This window comes from Notechis scutatus, chromosome 3, assembly GCF_049901735.1.
Source record: "Notechis scutatus isolate UNSWTSFEM ecotype Mainland chromosome 3, rNotScu1.2, whole genome shotgun sequence".
Taxonomy (NCBI): domain Eukaryota; kingdom Metazoa; phylum Chordata; class Lepidosauria; order Squamata; family Elapidae; genus Notechis; species Notechis scutatus.
Window position 1 is genome coordinate 126390259 of NC_142011.1, and position 22983 is coordinate 126413241.

Consider the following 22983-nt stretch of genomic DNA (forward strand, 5'->3'; position numbering starts at 1 on the left):
CTCCTGATTCTTCTTCTCTCACTTACTAGAGCGGAGCTTTAGGGTCGGAACTTCTGCTTTGCATGCATCCTCTTGTTTCCAACTCCTATTGTTATTCTGTTAATTTAATTGGACTGCAGAATGCTTTTTTAATTGTTTTCTTAGGAAAACACCGGCTTGGCAGCCAGTGTAAATAGGCTGTTGCAAGCAAAGATAACATGTATTATGAATGCAAAGTATCAAAGGGAAAGTATCAAAAAATAACTGGGAAAATGTGATTAGATGTAAATTTCCCATTTTATAAGAAAACCAGGGTTTTACATTCAAAGGTGTGCAGATATGTAGAGCAAATTACAGAATTTGTATCTTAATATTTAAAAGTAACAACAGTTATTAAGAAATTGCCTAGAAACAAAATGCTATTTACAATAAAGTATGGCTATAGTTCTTGGTAGAAGACTTGACATTTGTTACACAAAAGCAACATTTGAGATTAAAAAAAAAACTTAGCCACTTTTCATTAGTAGTAGTTTCTCTTGTTTAAATTTTTTTCACCGGACCTCTATTCTGATAAAGAAGCAGCATCCTTCTTCCAAGACAGTAGATGGCAACATCCAATCTGCAAATCACTTTTTGCAGGACTTGAGGATCTAATTAAATTATCATAGCATTTAATCTTGAGCAGTCATAATGCCTGAGTACTACATAAGTTGAACATGGAAAATCATTGGCAAGAACAATGCCAATTACAGGAAATTATGCTTCAAGTTTCTAAGATCCAAGAATATTACAAAGTTTAAAAAGCTATGAGTGGACTTAGTTAAGTAGTTCAGGTCTCAGCTCCTAGCTTCTTAAATGACTTCCATTTTCTAAAAATTTCTAGATTTTATAGTAGTTTTTAATGCTTGGATCTTGATCCCTTCAGCCATAGTGATCTGTTATAGCTGAAAGAAAAAGGGATCATTGTATATCAGTTTATTAAGAATAAATAAACAGTTCTTTGTTTTGAATACAGTGAAAAAGTATGATGTAATCAGGATTTCAGAATCAGTGTATAAAGAAGAAGTGAGTTGGCTTGATACTCATTTCCAATTTCTGAGGATATTTAGAGATTTTTTAATCTCTGAAATACTCTGCTCTTGATATTTTAGTAATACTAAAAGTTTTCATTACCTTCAAAGGAAAAACTTGATTTTTTTAATGAGCGAAATTTTGCCCTTTGCAAAACAAGTTCTCAGCTTTCCCAGAATAGCCATTCAGGTAATTTCTGTAGACATGAGGTCATTGCTGAATTTGACATATGACCCTAATTAATTGACACTAGGTATACTTGAGGTTATCTTAAATTGAATAAGATCATGCGTTGGTTTAGCAAATCAGCAAATCCAACTAACAGTGGCTCTACATGGTTTCAAACAAAAATATTTTCTGATTTTATCTGAAAATGTCAAGGAGTACACTTGAGAATTTTTGCATGCAAAATCATGCACTTTCCTCTTTGCATCTATAAGTGATTCAGACATGATTTTTCAAATACATCCACATAGATGTACTGTGCAGCCAAACAGTCATATATTGTTATCATTATAACAGTATGTTATTTCCTATATTGCCTGAAGGATGTGGATAAGAATAATTTAAGACAATCTTTTATACATTTACACACACACACACACACACACACACACACACACACACTGACATTTGTAAAATGCTCAAGAGAGTGTTGTAAAGCAGTATGGAACAGTATATAAGTGTAGATGCTATTGCTATTTAGGCCCTGGCATTGGCTCTACCATTTCTAGTATATTGCTTTGCAGAAGATAGATTATAACTCCCATTTTCACAAAGCATTATTCTAAAAATTTGGAGAAGTGCATTACACTGGGGAAAGTTATATCACACTGTTAAAAGGTAACTTAATCCACCCTTTGGAAATCCAGGAAATCATTGGCCTACTTTATCATTGTATTTAGCAATTTAAAATCCCATCTGATACAGCAATTAGCCTGGAATCTGAGGCTCCTATATCCTAATAGGAGGAAGTACAATGAAGTACAGTGACTCACATCCCCTTCAGTCATCTGTTTTCACTTTAAAACGAAAACAAGAGTTTCTAAAAATGTATAGAAGTCAAGAAATGCAAGCTTATCATGCTGTGATTCCACAAGGAAGGAAGTTAAACATTTACTAGACTAACAGAAAAATAACGTAATTGCAGCGGTACTTTGATAACAGCACTCAATTTCAATATTTAACATCCCACTGTCATATAGCTGCTTAAAAGGTTAACAGCCTTTTATTTTGTCATACCCTTTTCTATTTGTGTGCGTTATCAACTTTTTCCTCCTTTTTCTTCTCCCTCTCTCTCTCTCAACCTTCTAATTGATTCTGCTGTAGAGTGAAAGTAGCAGCAGTAGCAATATCTCCACCATGCTGGTGACACACGATTATACGGCAGTGAAGGAGGATGAGATTAATGTCTACCAAGGAGAAGTCGTGCAAATTTTAGCCAGCAACCAACAGAACATGTTTTTGGTGTTCCGAGCCGCCACTGACCAGTGTCCTGCAGCCGAGGGCTGGATCCCCGGCTATGTCCTGGGACACACCAGTGCAGTCACTATTGATAACTCTGATGGAACAATGAAGTAAGTGTAATGTATACTTCTTTGATTACTTCATTAGTTTGCAATAGCAACAGAGTCATGTGGTACTTTAGTGATATAAACTTTCCTAGGCCGGATCCAGTTCTCCAATATATAAAATGGGCTCCTATTTATTTTTGCAATACAAATACAAAATAAGTATTTTACTAAAATAGTTATTTTACTTAGAAAGGCTGATTTAATGAAGGATAATATTTTAATATTATTTCTCTAAAGTCATGGTAAAACATACATTGTTCTTAAGATATTTCTTATCCTAACCACTGTGGATTAGTTAGGAGAAAAGTTACAGCACTTTGGAAAACTCCAATTGAAAGCTCCAGTGGCTGCTGAGATTAATTATTTTATTTCTTTGATTGTTTGTTTGTTTCTGCCCCTTATTCTTTTTACAAATAACTCAAGGCTTTGAGCATGTCTAACACACTTTCCTCCTCCTGTTTTCTCTACAATAAGAACCCTGTGCATGAGTTGGGCTGAGAGAGAGTGACTGACCCAAGGTCACCCAGAGGCTTTCGTGGCTAAGGTGGGACTTGAACGTACAGTATCCTGCTCTAGAAAGCAGGTGCCTTAATCACTAGACCAAACTAGCTCTCTCTCAGCATGTTTTATAATCTCTAAATTGTTACCACCAAGTAACATCTCTTTTACCTCCAATTTGCTTGATATGGTTAACATACCTAGTTTTTATTTAAAAAAAAGAAACTCAAAAATCCATTCCCATCATAGCACATAGTCAGGACCACTGTATCCCTCAGCTACCTCACAAATCATCAAAAACCAAAAGCATATTTGCAGTTTACTACCTTGTAAACTGCCCTTATTTTACAATGATGTTAGTAATCATATTTTTCACAAAGTGACAATTAGAACAATCATATTAAAATGTTCTATTCTCACTGTCATTTGAAGGGGCTTCTCCTTTCTTCCCAGATTTCTTTTTTCCTAGGTTGATTTAAAACACTTTTTTTTCCAATCAAAGTCATCCACAGGAAGATAATCACAATCTATTATATTCTGGTTTCAGGAAGTCATCATCTTGGCACACAGCACTCCGCCTAAAGAAAAAATCTGAGAAAAAAGACAAAGACGGCAAAAGGGAAGGCAAATTAGAAAATGGTTATCGTAAATCTAGAGATGGACTTGCCAATAAGGTTTCCGTGAAGGTATTTCTTCCTGACATTATGTTTGTAAATACTTATACTAGAAAAATGTTAAAAACTTTTAATCTATGGTATAAAACATGGGATAAATTTTACCAATATTTCCTGAAAGCATATTGGATTTTTTCCCTCAAAAACAAATGAAATGATGAAAAAGTCGGCATACAAATGGAAATCTAAATTTCAATTGATTATCAAGAGCATTCATCATAAAAACAAAAAATAAATAAAAGCAGGCACAGTTTTAATAGTATAGCTACGTTTGTAAATCATTTTATGAGGGATTGCTATATCTACTAGCCTAAAATTACAGCTCATATCCTATTATATTGCCCCCTCTAAAGGGGCTCACAGACTCATAATACCTTACCTGATTAAATATACCAGAAGCTGTGATCATTTTTATGTAAAAGCACGAAGCCGAAAGCACCAGCCTGAAGATGGTGAGTGGCACCTCGTTCAAACATCACTAAGATACTCTCAATCTCACACGGGAAAAGACCCGAACACGCCAAAACCTGCATACCTGTACTCGTGAAAATCTATGAAAATACATACATACATACATACATACATACATACATACACACACATACATACATACACATATACATATACATATACATATACATATACATATACATATACATACATACATACATACATACATACATACATACATATATATATATATATATATATATATATATATATATATATATATATATATATATGGTATTCAGCTTTGTTCGGGTGTTTTCCCACGTCATTGTAGTTGTGCTTTTAAAAAGCTGAATACCATACATGTAAGTACCCGAAAACTTAAGAAAAAAAAATTACACACACACACACACACACACACACACACACACACACACATATATATATATATATATATATATATATATATATATATATATATATATATATATATTCTTAAGTTTTGTGGTATTTATATGTATGGTATTCAGCTTTGTTTTGTATTTTTGCACGTCATTATAGTTGTGCTTTTAAAGTTGTAGCGATGTTTGGCAGAATCTCATCTGCCATCATCAGGCTTGTGTATTGTGTTCGTCTGTGAGTCAGGCTTTCACAGCCATTTCTGTTTTAAATTTGGTGCTAGCCTACTGCTGTGCCAGAATGTTTTTTTCTTCATCCTGATTGGTTGGGAGTCTTGGTCTGAAAACCATTCTGGCACAGCAGTAGGCTAGCACCAAATTTAAAACAGAAACGGCTGTGAAAGCCTGACTCACAGACGAACACAATACACAAGCCTGATGATGGCAGATGAGATTCTGCCGAAACATCGCTACAACTTTAAAAGCACAACTATAATGACGTGCGAAAAAATACCAAAACAAAGCTGAATACCATACATATGACGTGGGAAAATACCCAAACAAAGCTGAATACCATACATATAAATACCTGCAAAAACTTAAGAAACACACACACACACACACACACACACACACACACACACACACACACACACATATATATATATATATATATATATATATATATATATATATATAAATTTTTATTTATTTATTTATTTGCTGTATGTGGCCGTATTAAAGATTGAATTGAATAAATTAAATTAAATTAAATTAAATTAAATTAAGCCTATTATTTATGATAGGTGGAGAAATTTCCTAGGGCTAAAACTCCAGACTTCCTTTGGTTCTATTTATTACCCATATTACCCAAATCCCTTTCTTTCTGTTCTTCCATTCCTCTAGATTATAAACAGAGAGAGTATCTAATCAAATATAATTTGTAAAAGGTTACATTACAGCTGCACATATATTTGAATTTGTAATGATACCTTGGAAAATTTTCATTTGGTTCATGATCAAATAGGATGTGTTCAAGATGTGTCCTCAGCTATCTTGATATTCATGACATATATGGCATATAATTTGAGTAGCTAAACACTAGTTTGTTAAATTGAGATGCTGTTAGGCACAAGAAATCAGGAATCGGTTAAATCCAAAATTAGTACAAGTTTATTCATGTTTCCTCTAAACACAAATCTGAATTACTAACAGTCAAGACAAATTGGCAGTAGATATGTCAACAAAACTCAAGGAGGACTGGACTTAAATCTCTTGTGGACATAAAGGGACCCCACATTAATAACAGATAACAGATAATCAGAGTTGGAAGGGACTTGTAAGACATTTAGTCCAACCCCCTGCCCAAGCAGGAGACCCTACACCATTTCTGACAAATGGCAGTCCAATCTCTTCTTGAAAGTCTCAAGTGATGACACTCCCACAACTTCCGAGGGCAAGCTGTTCCGTTGGTTGATTGTTCTCACTGTCAGAAAGTTTCTCCTTATTTTCAGGTTAAATCTCTCCTTATTCAGTTTCCATCCACTATTCCTTGTCTGGCCTACAGGTGCTTTAAAAAATAGCTTGACCCCTTCCTCTCTGTGTCAGCCCCTCAAATATTGGAACACTGCTATCATGTCTCCTCTGGTCCTTCTCACTAGACTAGCCGTGCCCAGTTCCTGTAACCGTTCTTCATATGTTTTAATCTCCAGTCCCCTAATGATGTGCTTTACCCCTCTCTCAGGCTCAGCCTGGTTGTTTCCTATAGGTGTTTTGGTTTTGACTCTTGGCTTGCTATAATGTTTAAATTTTGTTATCTTAAGGACGGACATTCTGCTAAAATTTCTGAAATACTAATTCTGTTCTTCTCCTTTTCAGCTTCTCAACCCCAACTATATTTATGATGGTAAGTTGAGATTAAATATAAAATTGTAGTTTCATGAGAAAAAATATTTTTGAAATAGTCTTAGAAATTATTGTTGGAGGAAGAATTCATCACCAAAATACATTAAAATATCATTGATATCTATTAAACCATCAGACAAGTAGCAAAGTGATATAATCCTTTTAAATCAGTTTATATATTCTATTAAGAATGTGCAGATCACCTAAAATCTTTACCATGTCAAACACATATGTTCAGTTAATATGCAGCTCTACATGTTGCACAGTAAAAAAAATCAATTATCTCAAACTAATTATCAAAAGAAAAAGAGTACCTGCAGAACTATTAACAAAAGTGAGTGAGTGAGTGAGTGAGAGAGAGAGAGAGAGAGAGAGAGAGAGAGAGAGAACAGCAACCAAACTAGTTCTTATGAAAAAAGTTTCCATCTTTCTGGTATGCAATTCTCCATCTACGCAAATATTGTCTGCATCTTGTTTATACCTTTCTCTAAGAAACAGTCAACTTGCATAATGTAAGGTGATTTTTAGAGAGCTGTCTGACATAGACACTTTTTGAGCAGATGTACTAGTATATTTATGTAGTATATGCTTTGAAATGTAACTAGCTATAATATGTAGTAGTTAAGGTGCTGTCCTAGAAACCAGGAGCTTTTGAGTTCCAGTTCTGCCTTAGGCATGAAAACCAACTCAGTGACTTTAAGTCAATCACAATCTCTCAGCCAGACCTACCTCACAGGGTGTTGTTATTGTGGAGAAAAAAGGAGGACAAGTATTATGCATATTTGCTGCCTTGAATTACTTCAAGTAATTAAGGCAGATAACATTCTAATCAATAAATGAAAAATGAATAAACATTATCATTTGCCACTTCCCTAAATGTGTAACTTTCTTTACACATCTCTTGTAATGACTGTACCACATAAGAGTGTATCTTAGCAATCACATAGATGATTTTTCCCATGATGATCTGTTCCTAACCTGGTCTTTCAAGTACCCTTATTGCTGCTGTAACTGAGTCCATCCATTTTGGTACTGATCATCCTTTTCTTCTTGTTGCTTTTTTGACATAAGAGTTTTCTCCAGATCGTTGTTCCTTCATATAAGTTGTCCAAAGTAGGATAATTTGAGCCTGGTCAATTGTGTCTTAAGCAAGAACTCTAGGTTCATTTGTTTTATGGTTCATTTTTTAGTTTTCTAGGTTATCCATGGTATTCTCAATAATATTCCCTCTCTTACCAAAATTCAACAGCATTAATACTTTTCCTAGCCTTTTCTTCAAAAGTCCAATTTTTGCTTCCATAGAGTGTCATAGAGAATGCCACTGCTTGCATGGTTCTGATTTTTATAGATATAGACACATCACAGCACATTAATTCAAGCATTCACAGCTGCTCTACCAAGTGTTAGTATGCAATATATTTCTTGACTGCTTGTTCCTTTACTGTTGGTTGATTCTAAAAGGCAAAAGCTATCCACCATTTTAATACCTCCATTGTCACTGTTATATTTTCTATCCATGTAGTTTTTTTGTTAAAAAGAAAAAAAGATAGGTATGGTTTATCATTGCCTACTTCCACACCATACGAACTGATACTTTTTCCATTATTGCTAAAGTGGCCTGCCTTTGTCATCTTCCAGTCTCGCTGATGCCCAATATAGAGGTCTTCTTACTTTAGCCGGCAGTTAGGATGCTGTTCATTCCTTGGGTGATCCTGCTAGAAGAAAATATACTGCTCAAAAAAATAAAGGGAACACAAAAATAAGACATCCTAGATCTGAATGAATGAAATATTCTTATTAAATACTTCATTCATTACATAGTTGAATGTGCTGACAACAAAATCACACAAAAATTATCAATGGAAATCAAATTTAGCAACCCATGAAGGTCTGGATTTGGAGTTACACTCAAAATTAAAGTGGAAGAAAACACTACAGGCTGATCCAACTTTGATGTAATGTCCTTAAAACAAGTCAAAATGAGGCTCAGTAGTGTGTGTGGCCTCCACGTGCCTGTATGACCTCCCTACAATACCTGGGCATGCTCCTGATGAGGTGGCAGATGGTCTTCTGAGGGATCTCCTCCCACTCCTGGACTAAAGCATCCCCCAACTCCTGGACAGTCTGTGGTGCAATGTGGCGTTGGTGAATGGAGCGAGACGTGATGTCCCAGATGTGCTCAATTGGATTCAGGTCTGGGGAACGGGCGGGCCAGTCCATAGCATCAATGCCTTCGTCTTGCAGGAGCTGCTGACACACTCCAGTCACATGAGGTCTAGCATTGTCGTGCATTAGGAGGAACCCAGGGTCAACCGCACCAGCATATGGTCTCACAAGGGGTCTGAGGATCTCATCTCAGTACCTAATGGCAGTCAGGCTACCTCTGGAGAGCACATGGAGGGCTGTGCGGCCCCCTAAAGAAATGCCACCCACACCATTACTGACCTATTGCCAAACCGGTCATGCTGGAGGATGTTGCAGGCAGCAGAACATTCTCCATGGCGTCTCCAGACCCTGTCACGTCTGTCACATGTGCACAGTGTGAACCTGCTTTCATCTGTGGAGCACAGGGCGCCAGTGGCGAATTTGCCAATCTTGGTATTCTCTGGCATATGCCAAACGTCCTGCACGGTGTTGGGCTGCAAGCACAACCCCCACCTGTGGACGTTGGGCCCTCATACCACACTCATGGAGTCTGTTTCTGACCGTTTGAGCAGCCACATGCACATTTGTGGCCCGCTGGAGGTCATTTTGCAGGGCTCTGGCAGTGCTGCTCCTGTCCCTCCTTGCACAAAGGTGGAGGTAGCAGTCCTGATGCTCGGTTGTTGCCCTCCTATGGCCTCCTCCACATCTCCTGATGTACTGGCCTGTCTCCTGATAGTGCCTCCATGCTCTGGACACTACACTCTGGACACTACGCTGACAGACACAGCAAATCTTCTTGCCACAGCTCGCATTGATGTGCCATCCTGGATGAGCTGCACTATCTGAGTCACTTGTGTGGGCTGTAGACTCCGTCTCATGCTACCACTAGAGTGAAAGCACCGCCAGCATTCAAAAGTGACCAAACCATCAGCCAGAAAGCATAGGAACTGAGAAGTGGTCTTGGTCACCACCTGCAGAACCACTCCTTTATTGGGGGTGTCTTGCTAACTGCCTATGCTTTCCACCTGTTGTCTATTCCATTTGTACAACAGCATGTGAAATTGATTGTCAATCAGTGTTGCTACCTAAGTGGACAGTTTGATTTCACAGAAGTGTGATTGACTTGGAGTTACATTGTGTTGTTTAAGTGTTCCCTTTGTTTTTTTTGAGCAGTGTATATTCTCCAAGCATACAGTACATTTCTGCCATTCCTTGCTCATCCCTCTTTGCTCGTCTCTCCATGAACATCACCATCACAATAAGACACCCCAGCACAATGGTTAGGGAGAGGGAAGAGAAGGCGGAATGGGTTGCTTCAAATAGTAGTTTGAGGAAAATATTTTAATCTAATTTTAGTTTTGTTTTGCTGCAGTTCTATTTTATGGAGTCTTGCTTGTCAAGATTCAATGTACATTCTGCTTCTTATGGTATCCTTATTGTCCTGTAGTGTGCAACCTACTGTGAATTAAATGTACACACAATGCAATATTGCAGATATTCAAAGTGATGTGTATATTCAGCATTCAAGGAATAGAAATGTGTGGTAAAAATGTCTAAGTGAACACGCTCCTTAAAATCATATTTTGTTTCAGCTGTGATGCAGAAGTAGCATATGTATCACCTCAAAATTGAATGAATATAATGTTTCCAAAAAGACGGTCTTTTTTCATCTTTAACGGCAACAATTTTCTTTTTTACAGTTCCCCCAGAATTTGTAATACCATTAAGTGAAACAACATGTGAGACAGGAGAGACTGTCATTCTTAAATGCAAGGTCTGTGGTCGTCCCAAAGCTTCAATCACTTGGAAAGGTCCTGATCATAATACATTGAGCAATGGCAGCCATTACAGCATCTCTTGCAGGTACTGGGCTTCTCTTAACTGCATACTTGTACCATATTGGAAGGAGATTGCAGGTGTGGAGAAGTGTAAGGAAATATAACGAGTTTGACTTTGCCTGTCCCCATCCTAGTTCCTTCAGTATTGTGCCCCTACACTTATAGCACCCATCCCATAACTCACTTTTTTTTTCTTACTTGGTTGTTTGTTTAATCATTATTCACTTTTTTAAAAAAAATATTGGAAGAATGCTCAGTGTTTCAAAGTCAAGGGCTCTCTCCAGACATCCATCATTTTTATTTCATAAACTGCTTGTATCTTCCTTCTTTCAGTTCAGTTTATTATATTATTCAACCTATACTTTCCTCTCTTATCCAAAGGACTTATAGACTGCCAGGGACTCATCCTGGTTCCCGATCAAAAGAATAACATGTCATTTTTAGTTTGTTTTCTATCAATCATGAAGTAATTCAAAGTGAGGATGGGCAATGGAGATCAAATCCCAAAGGTGCTTTTTTAAAAGGCAACTCGAGTTTATTTTTCCTTGAAGATGTTTCACTTCTCATTCAAGAAGCTTCTTGAGTTCTAGAAGCTTCTTGGATGAGAAGTGAAACCTCTTCAAGGGAAAACAAAGTCCAATTGCCTTTTGAAAAAGCACCTTTTCGGGACAACCATGTCCTGGATGACAGAATCTCCATAAACAACAGATCAAACTACACTGTAATATCTGTTAGGTGTTAAACAAATTGTTTATATTTTAGGACCAGTGGCTTTCTTTTCTGTGAATTGGATTTTGCTTGGAACAGAAAAATATTAATTTAAAGAGCCTTGAGTCTCATGTTTATCAAATTAATGACCTTGGATGACACTAATTGATAGATTCTAGTCAGCTTATACAAGTAGTCCTCTTTTTCCAACCACTGGGACTGAAACTTCTCTCGCTAAGCAATGTGATTGTTAAATGAGTCTCATCTGAGCCTTTTAGCCACAACTGTTAAGTAAATCACATGGTTGTTAAGCGAATCTGGCTTGCCCCCATTGACTTATTGGGAACACCCCCTCCCCAGAAAGTTGCAAATTGTCACATGACTCTGGGATGCTGCAACCATTGTAAATATGTGCCAGTTGCCAAGCATCTCAATTTTGATCATGTGATTATGGGGATGCTGCAGTGGTTGTAATTGTGAGGATTGCTCATAAGGCCTTTTAAGTGCCTTCATAACTTTGAATGGTCGTTAAACAAATGGTCATAAATCAAGGACTACCTGTATGCCAATGCAATCATATCTGCCTCTAAGAAGTTTATGGCTTTCAATTGATAATGTCATGCCCCTGTTGGAGTCTGAGTCCGAGGGAGAGATGGAACAGCTGACAGGGACTGGGAGTGTGGCTCCGATGGTTGTGGAGGAAACTGGGGAAGGGCACAGGCCAGATGGGCATTCAGAGGAAGACCCAGGCCCATCCTCTCTTCATCCTAGGGCACACAGGGAGGAGCGGATAAGGGAGAAACATGAGTGGCGTGGTCTACAGGGGAGGAAGGGGCCCTAATCCCCTTCATGGGCTGCAGCTGGGAGGACTGTTTAAAAGGACAAACTGCACATGGCAAAGTTGCTGGAAGTAAAGCGTGCATTATTCTTGTCAGAGCTTATCAGTGTTTTGGATTCCTCCCAACTGTGGTTGCTGCATTATCTGGTAGAAGTCTGCAATTAAACTTCCTTGCCTGCTGTAGTAATTCCTTCAGTGTGGTTTATGTTGGTTTTTTTTATTTCAAATTAACTTTATTTTGGGTGCGGACTGCATTTACTCCCTGTTTTCTTTAAGAGTTTGATATCCAGCCAAGGATAATTGGACATTGGGACTAAGCTGGAGGCATTAAAGGGACTTTATTCTATTTTTGTGACTTGGTTATTTTTGTGTCATTCCCTGGGTCATCACATATAATGTTTAAAATAAAAACACAACAAGGTAACAGGATAACCTCAGAACATTGAGGAACAACCATATCCCATATTTACAATTACCCCAAAGAGAGATCAGAATAATCCTTCAGACCCCAAAGACCCATTGAAACAGCCCAGTCTTAATGGCTGCTGGAAAACTTTGGACTCTTTTTGTTATCATCCATCTGACTGTAGATGAAGAGAGATTACTCATGGACATAACTGGCATTAAGTAGCAACACCCAGCTAATCTCAGGACCTCTGTGGATATAGCCACTTGTCTCTGGGTTTAGGACGAGGAGACACAAGGCAAAATGGTCTCAAAGTTATTTGTCATTGAGCCCGAGATACTATTTTTCTGGGAGAAGAATTGCTCACAAATTATGTTTTAGCCTGACAATTTCTCCCTTTTGGGAAATGGATTCCTGCTACCATGATGGCGGACATTATGTGATAGTCCACTGCCACTGCCCATCATAATTTGAAATGACCTCTTGACAAAATTCCAGAAGACCCAATAGTTCAAAACAGAGCTGCATATATGGATTGCCCATTGTTGTTATATTAGTGCCTTGCCATTTTTGGGTTTTAGTTTGATGGAGCATTTGTTGAAGGATTTAATTAAGCAGGAACCCATGCTGAGATATGCTCAGAAGCACATCCGCTGAACATTATTAAAAGTATATTAAGTATTCAAGCAGTATCATTCAAACAAACAAATAAAATCCTCGAACACTCCCACATTACAGTTACTTTAGATGCAGTGTATGTAATCTTTGAGATAAAAAGTAGATTTATTAAGAAGTAATTAGGATGAGTAAAAAGCATGTAAACTGCATCTAAATTCTGTGTAAATTAACTTTGAAAATGAGTGTGTGTGTGTAAGTAGGCATATACTTTTGTTTCTTAGGTGTAAGAATTAGAGGTCAGGTGAGAGAAAGGCACAGAAGCAATGTGTGAAAAACCTGTCCATCATTTATGGTTCACCATTTGCCATAAGGGTCCAGAGGCTCATTGGGGCAAAAAGAGGATTCAGTCATCAAGAGTACTATCTCACATGAAGAATGGATTGTAAATTGTATACAATGAAAACTAAATAAAAAGGAATTATAGTTTAAAAAGTAAAAGGAATATATTATACTAATGACAGGCAGGCTTTTCATGCATGAAATTGTAATACCTTTCTTTGCTTTCCTATCAGTTGAAAGAGACTACAGTAGAATTAAAGCAGGGGAAGTTTTACAAATGAAGCATTAACAGTAGTACTCTTAGACGGCGGGAGGTAATGTCTCACCTGCTTACAGTTTATGATATTTTGCAGTGATTTAGGAGAAGCATATCTGAAAATCATTGGTGTGACCACAGAAGATGATGGTGTCTACACATGTATAGCTGCAAATGATATGGGTTCAATTTCCACTAAGGCTAGTCTGCGAGTTTTAGGTAGGTTCATATGCATAATATCCCAATATGAGATAAAAAATAGCACATTTTGTATGTAACTTACTTAATGAAAAAGGGTTGTTTTCTCCATTTTTAAGGTCCTGGAAGCGATGGGATCATGGTCATCTGGAAGGATAACTTTGATTCCTTGTATAGTGAAGTGGCTGAGCTTGGCAGGTATGATCAACTAGTGCTTCCTACTATGAACCTCGTGTGTATATGGAAAGGCAAGAGTGTATGTTTATGTATGTACAACTGAACTTGCTTCACACTAATTCACAATGATATGCAGGAATTAGATTCTTTCAGACCCTGTTTATATTGTAAAACTAAAAATTATGAGACAGACAAATCTGCTAATTTTAAACTAGTTAATGCAAATTGACTAAGATCTTATCTTTATACTGGTAGTGAAGTCTGTGTAGTAGTTTCCTCTACTATCTGCAAAAATCATGTAATTCTGTCATTATTAGTTTAAGAAAATTTGCTTAGAATATTTAGATAAGCACACATTCGCATAATTTCATTCTGTTTTTTAATTGCCCTTCTGAAGATGACCATGCTTCAGTGAAAAGTTGCTAGGTGTCTTCCCAATTTACATACTTTAAATGACAGCCAAGACCAAGGGGCTACATTAATATAATTACCATTAATTCAGACTGTTATTGAAAAATCATTACTTTGTTTTAATTGGCATTTTTAAATATTTCTGGGGCTTTTAAAGATGTGTTTAAAGACGTGTTCGTGGTCAGGTTTGTACATGTATGTATGTAGTGACTTACAAAAATTGACTTAGGTTTCAAGTATTCCTTATTGACTTTGTTCTTACTGTTTTTTTTTAAAGGGGCAGGTTTTCTGTCATTAAGAGATGTGATCAAAAGGGAACCAAGCGAGAAGTAGCCGCTAAATTCGTAAATAAGAAATTGATGAAACGAGATCAAGTCACCCGTGAACTTGGAATTATGCAGAATCTCCAACACCCTCAGCTTGTTGGCCTTCTTGATACCTTTGAGACTTCCACCAGTTATATCTTGGTGGTAGAAATGTGCGTAATCTCTTAAATTACTTAATTCAGATATTTTGCTCTTTTCTAATATATTTGATTGGTTTTAAAATTTACATTGAAAATAGTTTCATGACAGTCTGTGTATACCACAACTAGTCCAAAACATAAACTGGACAGTGCCATGTAAGCTGCTTATTTAGAAGGTTACTGTGAAATTTATTTAATGTTCATAATTTTTAAAATATACATGATTGTTGCCCTTCTGAGTATTGAAACATTTTTCTTTTCAAGACCAAATAAAAATAAGTTGAGCAAAGCCTGTGTTTGCTCTAGCATACACAGTAATCAAAGGACAAATGTTGCCCAAATTCCCTTTAGAATTCAAGGAATGAGGAAGGTCAATATTTTTACAATGATCCTTTATTTCAAACATTTTCTTGTGTTGTCACTGTGAAATTAGAAAGGAGAGAGAGAGAGATTTCATTCAATAATATGGTCATGTGGTTAGCATAAGAATGAAGAGTGCCATCATTAGAAAAGGATGGTGGCAATGAGAGGTAAGATGACCACACTGCTTAATGACAGATTTTCTGATCTGTATTGTGATCATAAATTGGGACTACCTGTTATTAAAATCCTCAACTTTTAATAAGGATTCCTTGTGATCACTTTGGTACTGGAGATGCAATTCAGGAATCAGAACATGAACTAATATGGATTCCAATTTGTCCTATTATACCACATTTGGGGCTCAAAATAGGAGGATTGTTAATTGTGTTAAACATGTGAAAGTTCTTAGCTGTATCCATAGGTTTGGAAAATACCAAGGCATCTTGAATAGTGAGTATTTGCAGTATAAGGGCTGGCTCAAAAGTTGTTATAATTTGTTATATGATAGTACTGGAGGCAAAACAGAATACATAACCAGCAGCAATGGATTGTTCTTTTGTTTTGTTTGTCACATTTGGATTAGACAAGAGAGTTCTGATAAAGAGAAAAGGAAGACAGCCTTTGAGAAATCCTAACATTTTTTTTCAGATTTTTTTTCTTTACAATATATCTATTAAAGCCTTTATTTCCCAGCATCATCAATTTTGAAGTTACATTGCATAGTTAATACTGTTGCACAGTATTAGTTTTTTGTTAATTAATTTTGTATAATTTATATATTATACAAAATTTATATAATCTTTGAAAAATCTTTCAGGACCAGCTCCTTGCCTAACCTATGGTCACAAGCCACGGTCATCCCCATCTTCAGTGGTACACGACAAACTACTTCTAAAACTAAAATCTTATGGTATCTCTGGACAACTGCATTCCTGTCCAACAGACAACAAATGGTCAAAATTGGGAGCATCATATCAAATTCTGTACCTGTCAATAGTGGTGTCCCCCAAGGCAGTTTCTAGGACCAACTCTCTTCATACTCTACATAAATGACCTCTGTGATCACATTAAGAGCAACTGCGTTCTCTTCGCAGATTATTTAAAGCTGTTCAATACCACAGACAATACTGCTACCCTTCAAAAAGATCTTGACTATATATCAGAATGGTCAAACAAATGGCAACTTCAAATCTCAACAAATAAATGCTCTGTCCTACATAATGGAAAAAAAATCAGAAAATAAAATACAAGCTGAATAGTCAAGACCTTCTTGATGATCCAAGCTCTGTAAAGGACCTTGGAATACTCACCTCTAATGATCTAAGTACTAGAGCCCACTGTAACTACATAGCCAAAAAGGCATTAAGAGTTGTTAACCTAATCCTACGTAGCTTTTTCTCTGGTAATATCACACTAACTAGAGCATACAAAACATTTGCTGGACCAATACTCGAATACAGCTCATCAGTCTGGAACCCACATTACGTATCTGATATTAGCACAGTTGAGAAAGTCCAGAAATATTTCACAAGAAGAGTTCTCCACTCCTCTACTCGTTGTAGAACACCTTATGCCACCAGACTTGAAATTCTAGACCTAGAAAACCTTGAATTACGCCGTCTTCGGTCTGAACTAAGTATGGTATATAAAATCATACATTGCAATGACTTACCTGTCAATGAATACTTCAGCTTCAGTCATAACAACACAAGAGCACACAATAGATACAAACTCAAGGTTAACCGCACCAAACTTGATTGCAAGAAATATGACTTCAGCAACAGAGTGGTCAATGTCTGGAATACTCTACCTGACTCTGTGGTTTCTTCCCCAAACCCCAAAAACTTTAACCTTAGACTGTCTACTATTGACCTCACCCCTTTCCTAAGAGGTCTGTACATAAGCGCATCAACGTGCCTACCATCCCTGTCCTGTTGTTTCTTTTATTTTTCTTATATGTACCCATTTCATGAATTCATAACTATGTATATACTTATACCTATTATCTTGTAAGCGATTGACAAATCAAAATAAATAAATAAAAAATATAATTAATAATTAAATATAATGTAAAAAATGATTTGCATATTTTACATGAGATAAAACATATTCTCAAACAATGACAAATAATACATCAAAGGAGTTACGAAACTCTCAAATTCTGAATTAGCAAAATTAACTTCTCAATAGTTGGACTAGATCTACTTTATAAATGGTAGTTTTTAGAAAGTGATGTATGTTACTCTTTACTTGTGAAATGCAGGCTGTTGACTTTACTTTTAACATAATGCTCATGCTTTCCCAGAGCCAACCAGGGTCGCCTTCTTGATTACATTATACAATGGGGAAATCTCACTGAAGGAAAGATCAAGCTGTATCTGCGGGAGATTCTGGAAGCTGTACATTATCTTCACAATTGCAGAATAGTACACTTGGACCTAAAGGTGAACTAGGCAATGGTTTTTTTTCTCTTCCAAAGCCAAAATGAATCATTGACATCAAAATATTTTCAGATCATTGAAAATATTTTTACTTGAGGGTATCTCATTTTATGTTTAGAAAGAAGCATTCAACAAGCATGTTGTTGCCATCCAACACCACTAAATTTTAGAAGCTGTAGATCACTTTCCCAATTGTTTCTTGATAATTGTTAATTTGTTAATTCTTGTTTAAAATTTAATGTTGCTTTTAGTTCATTAAATGTATGTTATGATCAGCAAGCTGAAATGCCTTTATTCTATTATGCCTATGCATGGATATTTTTCCTTTTTATAACTGACTATTTTAAAAATACTCATGATTGGCTAGTGTTGTTTTGCTTAAAAAAAAACAGAAAATGCAGAAAAAATATAAAGTAACACTGTTAGAACTTTTATCTGGTTTAACATAACTGAGAATTTGTCTTCTCTTTCAGCCCGAAAATATTCTGGTGGATAAGAGTTTGGCCAAAGCAACAATCAGATTGGCTGACTTTGGAGATGCCGTTCAGCTCAACACTACTTATTATATCCACCAGTTATTTGGGAACCCAGAATTTGCAGCTCCTGAAATTATCCTTGGAAATCCCGTCTCCCTGACCTCAGATGTGTGGAGCATTGGAGTGCTCACATATGTCCTCCTTAGTGGTGTGTCCCCTTTCTTGGATGAAAGTATAGAGGAAACCTGCCTGAACATTTGTCGCTTAGACTTTAGCTTCCCAGATGACTACTTCAAAGGAGTAAGCCAGAAGGCCAAAGATTTTGTATGTTTCTTATTGCAGGATGACCCAGCCAAGCGTCCTTCTGCTGCACTGGCCCTCCAGGAGCAATGGCTTCAGCCAGGCAGTGCCAAAAGTGCTGACAGCATTGACATAGCCAGACTGACTTCATTCATTGAGCGGCGAAAACACCAGAACGATGTTCGACCCATTCGTAGCATTAAAAACTTTTTACAGAGCAGGCTCTTGCCAAAAGTTTAACCTATCTTTGATGTTCTCTCTCATTCTCTTTCACCTGTCAGTTAAACTGAGGATGAAGCTCTCCTGCCAATCAGCTGTTGACTTGAATTTGGGGTGAAGAAGATTTTAAAAAAAAAAAAACAGTCAGCTGCTACCATGATTCATCGTGTGAAAATGTATTCCAAGTAAATCTGCACACGATTGTACTTGGGACTAGCAGTATAAAACTACGTTGGGGTGGAGGACTACAACACTGTACTCTGCAAAAGGCAATGAAGAACATTACAACTTATAACAGTATTTTATTCAGGTTTCTGCAAAAAAAACACTTTTTTTAAAAAAAAAAAGTCAAATGAGAATTAAACTTTTGCGAATGACCTTAACTAGAATTTTCAAGATTTTAGACAAAGAAACTATGCCTATGATCAAAGCACTGGTGTTAAAAGACAAAATATGGACACTGACACTTAAAAATGATTTAATGAAATGGCTGTCCATCTGGATGGTGCCCATTTTGGACCGTCTGGTTTTTGTTTTCATTTTTGACTTGGACATAGAGCTTTCCAGTTGCCTCACCTGTGTATACCTTGCATAGCAGTGCACTGAGACCAGGCTCAGCTTTTAAGTGCATCCAACCTCAAGATTTTTGCATACAGATAGAATGAACCATTTTGCTCTGATAAAATGTAGGCCTTACTTGTAAATAGACTATTACCTGCCTTCAATCTGTGTCTCTATTTTTTTCCCTCTTTTCCTTCCTCCTAAATGGTGGTATACCACTGTGCGGGTCTTTAGTTCAGGTCAGCTTTGGCTGGACCTATCAGAAAAGGACTCCTGAGTTTGGTAACAAATAGGCCAATCTCTGCCATCAAGCAGGAAACAGCAGGAAGATAATACTGTAAATGCACTCACTTTGGGATTTTTTTTTATTTTATTTCATATCACGTGCAATGTTGTGGCTTTAACATTTTATGCAACTATTTATGAGACCTTCAGTTGTAACTGTAATAAATATATAGAAAAAAAGCACATTCATAGTACGGTGAGCTTTATGACTTTGTGCTTGGAAATTCCAGGGTCGGGGTGGGTGAAGGTTTATCAATATGTTGTAAACTAGATGAACTTGATGCTTATCTTAGAACTTTGTTAAAAGGTCAACCTGATTTTAAAAGATTGTAAAATTATTTTCATCTCTTGAAAAACAAACTGGATTTTAAAAATGGGGAATGTTTTATTGAAGTTTAGTTTGGTTTGGTTGGTTTGTTGTTCAAAATGCCAAAGTATTATTTTCCCCCCCAAATTAATTTCTATTTTATAGAATGTTCAGATTTGTCTACTGCTTTTTCTACAATACTAAGCAAAATTTGTGTTCTTCAAAGAAAATGCTATCAAGAAACCATGGACCAGAACCAGACATCAGATGGCAAGCTCTTTATTGAATAATAAAAAAGATTAATATGTGGAATATTGAGAAGGACATTCAGTCACATATATTTCTTGTATGTAATGAGCCTTGGGGAAAAAAATAAGCCGGCATCCCATACAAAATAGTTAATAGCGATCCATCTTAAACTATCACCTGGTTATAATTTTAAGTGTTCGTGGATCCCATTGTAAACTATTTATTTTTCTTTTGTTTTTCTTTTACTTTTGTAAAACTGTACAGAAACTTTTAAAATAAGAATTGAGATCAAAACTGGATGGGTGTACATTCATACCAACCATAACTTTTTTGCTTCTGAATTATTTTATTTCCTACTTTAGTTGAAGTTTCGCTTTATTTTGCATGTATATTTTTTGTACAGTGATGTTGCGTGTTTACACAGTATGATGTGATGTATATATTTTATTTTGCCATTAGTTATTTTTTAAAAAAATTAAACATATTTAACAAATGTGCCTGATTTTTTTTATATTTAGCAAAGAGTTATAGAAAATCTGAAATCTTTTAGACGTTTTCTTTTAGTTGAGAAATTACAATCGATGTAAATGTCTTTGGTATAATACAAATATTAACTAACTTAAACAGCTTTCCTAATTTCATCCACAATATATGCCCATTAAGAAGTAGCATTAGCTTACCATTCATTAGTCTTCTCCTTGCCATAAGCTGTTATATTACAATAGTTATTGCAAAATATTTTAACTTATCAAAAGATTAGAGGAAGTATAGTTAGAAATCTCTTGGTAATTGTGTCATCCCAATCTATTGCACACAGGATATTTCTTTGTATGTTTACTTACTTGTTTGGATATATATGGGTGAGTATATTTCATCTAACACATTTTACACTGCTTCCAATTAAATGAAATCTTAAATAAGTTTACAAATATTTTGCATTCTAAAAGAAAAATTTCAGTAAAACATTGTTTAAAACATAAACAATTTAGGAGCATTATCTTTTTTTATTACCTTATATAATTTATGGCCTAGAAAAGGCTTTCCTTGTTTTTCATCTTCCAGTGTTTCCAGTAGTATAAATAGAATACATAAATCAATATAGGTATACGTAAGTATATAAAAATGTATTTCTCTATATTGTGTATTGCAGCTTTGCTCTTGGTGATCATTGTTCACAAATAACATGAGAACATTTTAAAGAAAACTGTTTTTGACAGGGTTTATTTTTTTAATCGCACATAAGAAAAGGTTCTTATGCAATAGCTGTGAGCAAACATCTATTATGTTTATAACAATAAAAGTTCTACTACCAATAGGGTGATGATGATGCACGTACTAGCCTAGGAAGCAAAGCTAACAGCATGAAAAAATCATTTTGACTGAGATTGATGATTCCTTCAGCTATTATGCAAGTAAGTAAGTGGAGCAAGTAAGATGGGAGGATACCAAGATGACAGGGAGGGTAGGAGATGAAAAGGCACACAACTAAAGGAAGGAGCTAGAATAAGCAAGGCATCTGAGAACTGAGACTAGACTTCATGGAAGTATTTGAATATTGAAGAACCTATAGACTTGGAACTGCTGTGAAAATACATGCTTTCTCTTGAGCAGCGGACTCTAATCTTTTGGGCATCAGGGACCAGTTTCACGGAAGGCGGTTTTTCTGCAGACCAGAGGAGCATGGAATTGCGCACTTCCTGGATTTTGTGCATGCACGGATGGGGCTTCACTCACTAGTGTGACTCTGTTCCTGGTGATTCACGGACCAGTGCTGATCCGCAAGTTGTGGGTTGGGGACCCCTACTCTAGAGCACAAATCTGGATGGACCATGTTTCATAGAACTGCATGCTCTTGTCTGTAAATGTTTAAATGATTCACACAAGCATACCTCAGGTAATGATAGTACGTAGCTGATCTGGTCTGATTCTGAAGCCAGTTCAGGCTTGGTAAGGTGAAAGTAATCAGCATATCATTCTACAAGCAACAACAACACTACTCCCATATTAAATTTCAAGAAGAAAAACATTTACCTTTAAAATTCAAAATACCAAGACAGTTTTATTCCAGGCTGTAGTTCCACCATGTTTGTTCCTCAAGAGCTTATTTTAGAGACAGACATCCAGGGTTCTATGAACAAGAAGCGGCAAACAACAACAACAACCCGGTGTTTCTACCAATGGTTCATCTTTTCCAGGAGAGCTCTAGGCTATCTTTCTCGTGGAAGCCTAGAAAACAGGAAGGGAGAATATTTCTAGTAATAGAGAATCAATTTAGGAAATGACAATTTATCATATGGACATAAACTGGGCTAATCCAAATTAGTGCTTTAATGGTATACTTCCAGAAACTACCAAATCATGGGCCAAACGTAAAAAAAAAATTCTCTGAAATAACCCATAGGGAAAAAAGGGGGAGGTCTGTCTATGTAAAGCATGGCTGTCAAACTCAGTCCATGGGCCAGATGCGTCATGTGCTGGCCATGCCCACACCTGGTTTAGCAAAGGGGAAAATTCGCTATACATCACGTGATACCACTATGAGACACAAGTTTGATAGCCTGATGTAAAGTTACAAAGAATCATGCTTGACTTAAGGGTATCTTTACCTTTATTAAAGAATAAGTTAATAAAACACAAAACAAAATAATTCTTACGCATCAATTTAAAGTTTTGAATTTAAATTTACTCATTTCTGTTTCAGTATTATTTATCTGGCTCATCAAAGAAAATCTGAATGTAAGTCTATTTTGAAAAAATTATGAGACCAGAGGAAAAACTTCACAATGATTAAAACTTCCATTCCCATAGCAGATTTTTGCGCTTCTTCCTTTAG

At 36.3% G+C, this 22983-nt stretch overlaps 1 protein-coding gene across 1 annotated transcript in view; it reads left to right on the forward strand.

Annotated features, from left to right (window-relative positions):
* TRIO (trio Rho guanine nucleotide exchange factor) overlaps positions 1–20637 on the forward strand; it is a 267208-nt gene extending 246571 nt beyond the window's left edge. Inside the window, exons 49-57 of the mRNA XM_026673423.2 lie at positions 2380–2627; positions 3670–3808; positions 6523–6550; positions 10395–10557; positions 13795–13916; positions 14015–14093; positions 14761–14961; positions 17618–17756; positions 18227–20637. Of these exons, the coding sequence (XP_026529208.1) occupies positions 2380–2627; positions 3670–3808; positions 6523–6550; positions 10395–10557; positions 13795–13916; positions 14015–14093; positions 14761–14961; positions 17618–17756; positions 18227–18769 (1662 nt within the window). The 3' untranslated portion in view covers positions 18770–20637. The remainder of the gene's footprint in view (positions 1–2379; positions 2628–3669; positions 3809–6522; positions 6551–10394; positions 10558–13794; positions 13917–14014; positions 14094–14760; positions 14962–17617; positions 17757–18226) is intronic.
* The last annotated feature ends 2346 nt before the right edge of the window (positions 20638–22983 follow it).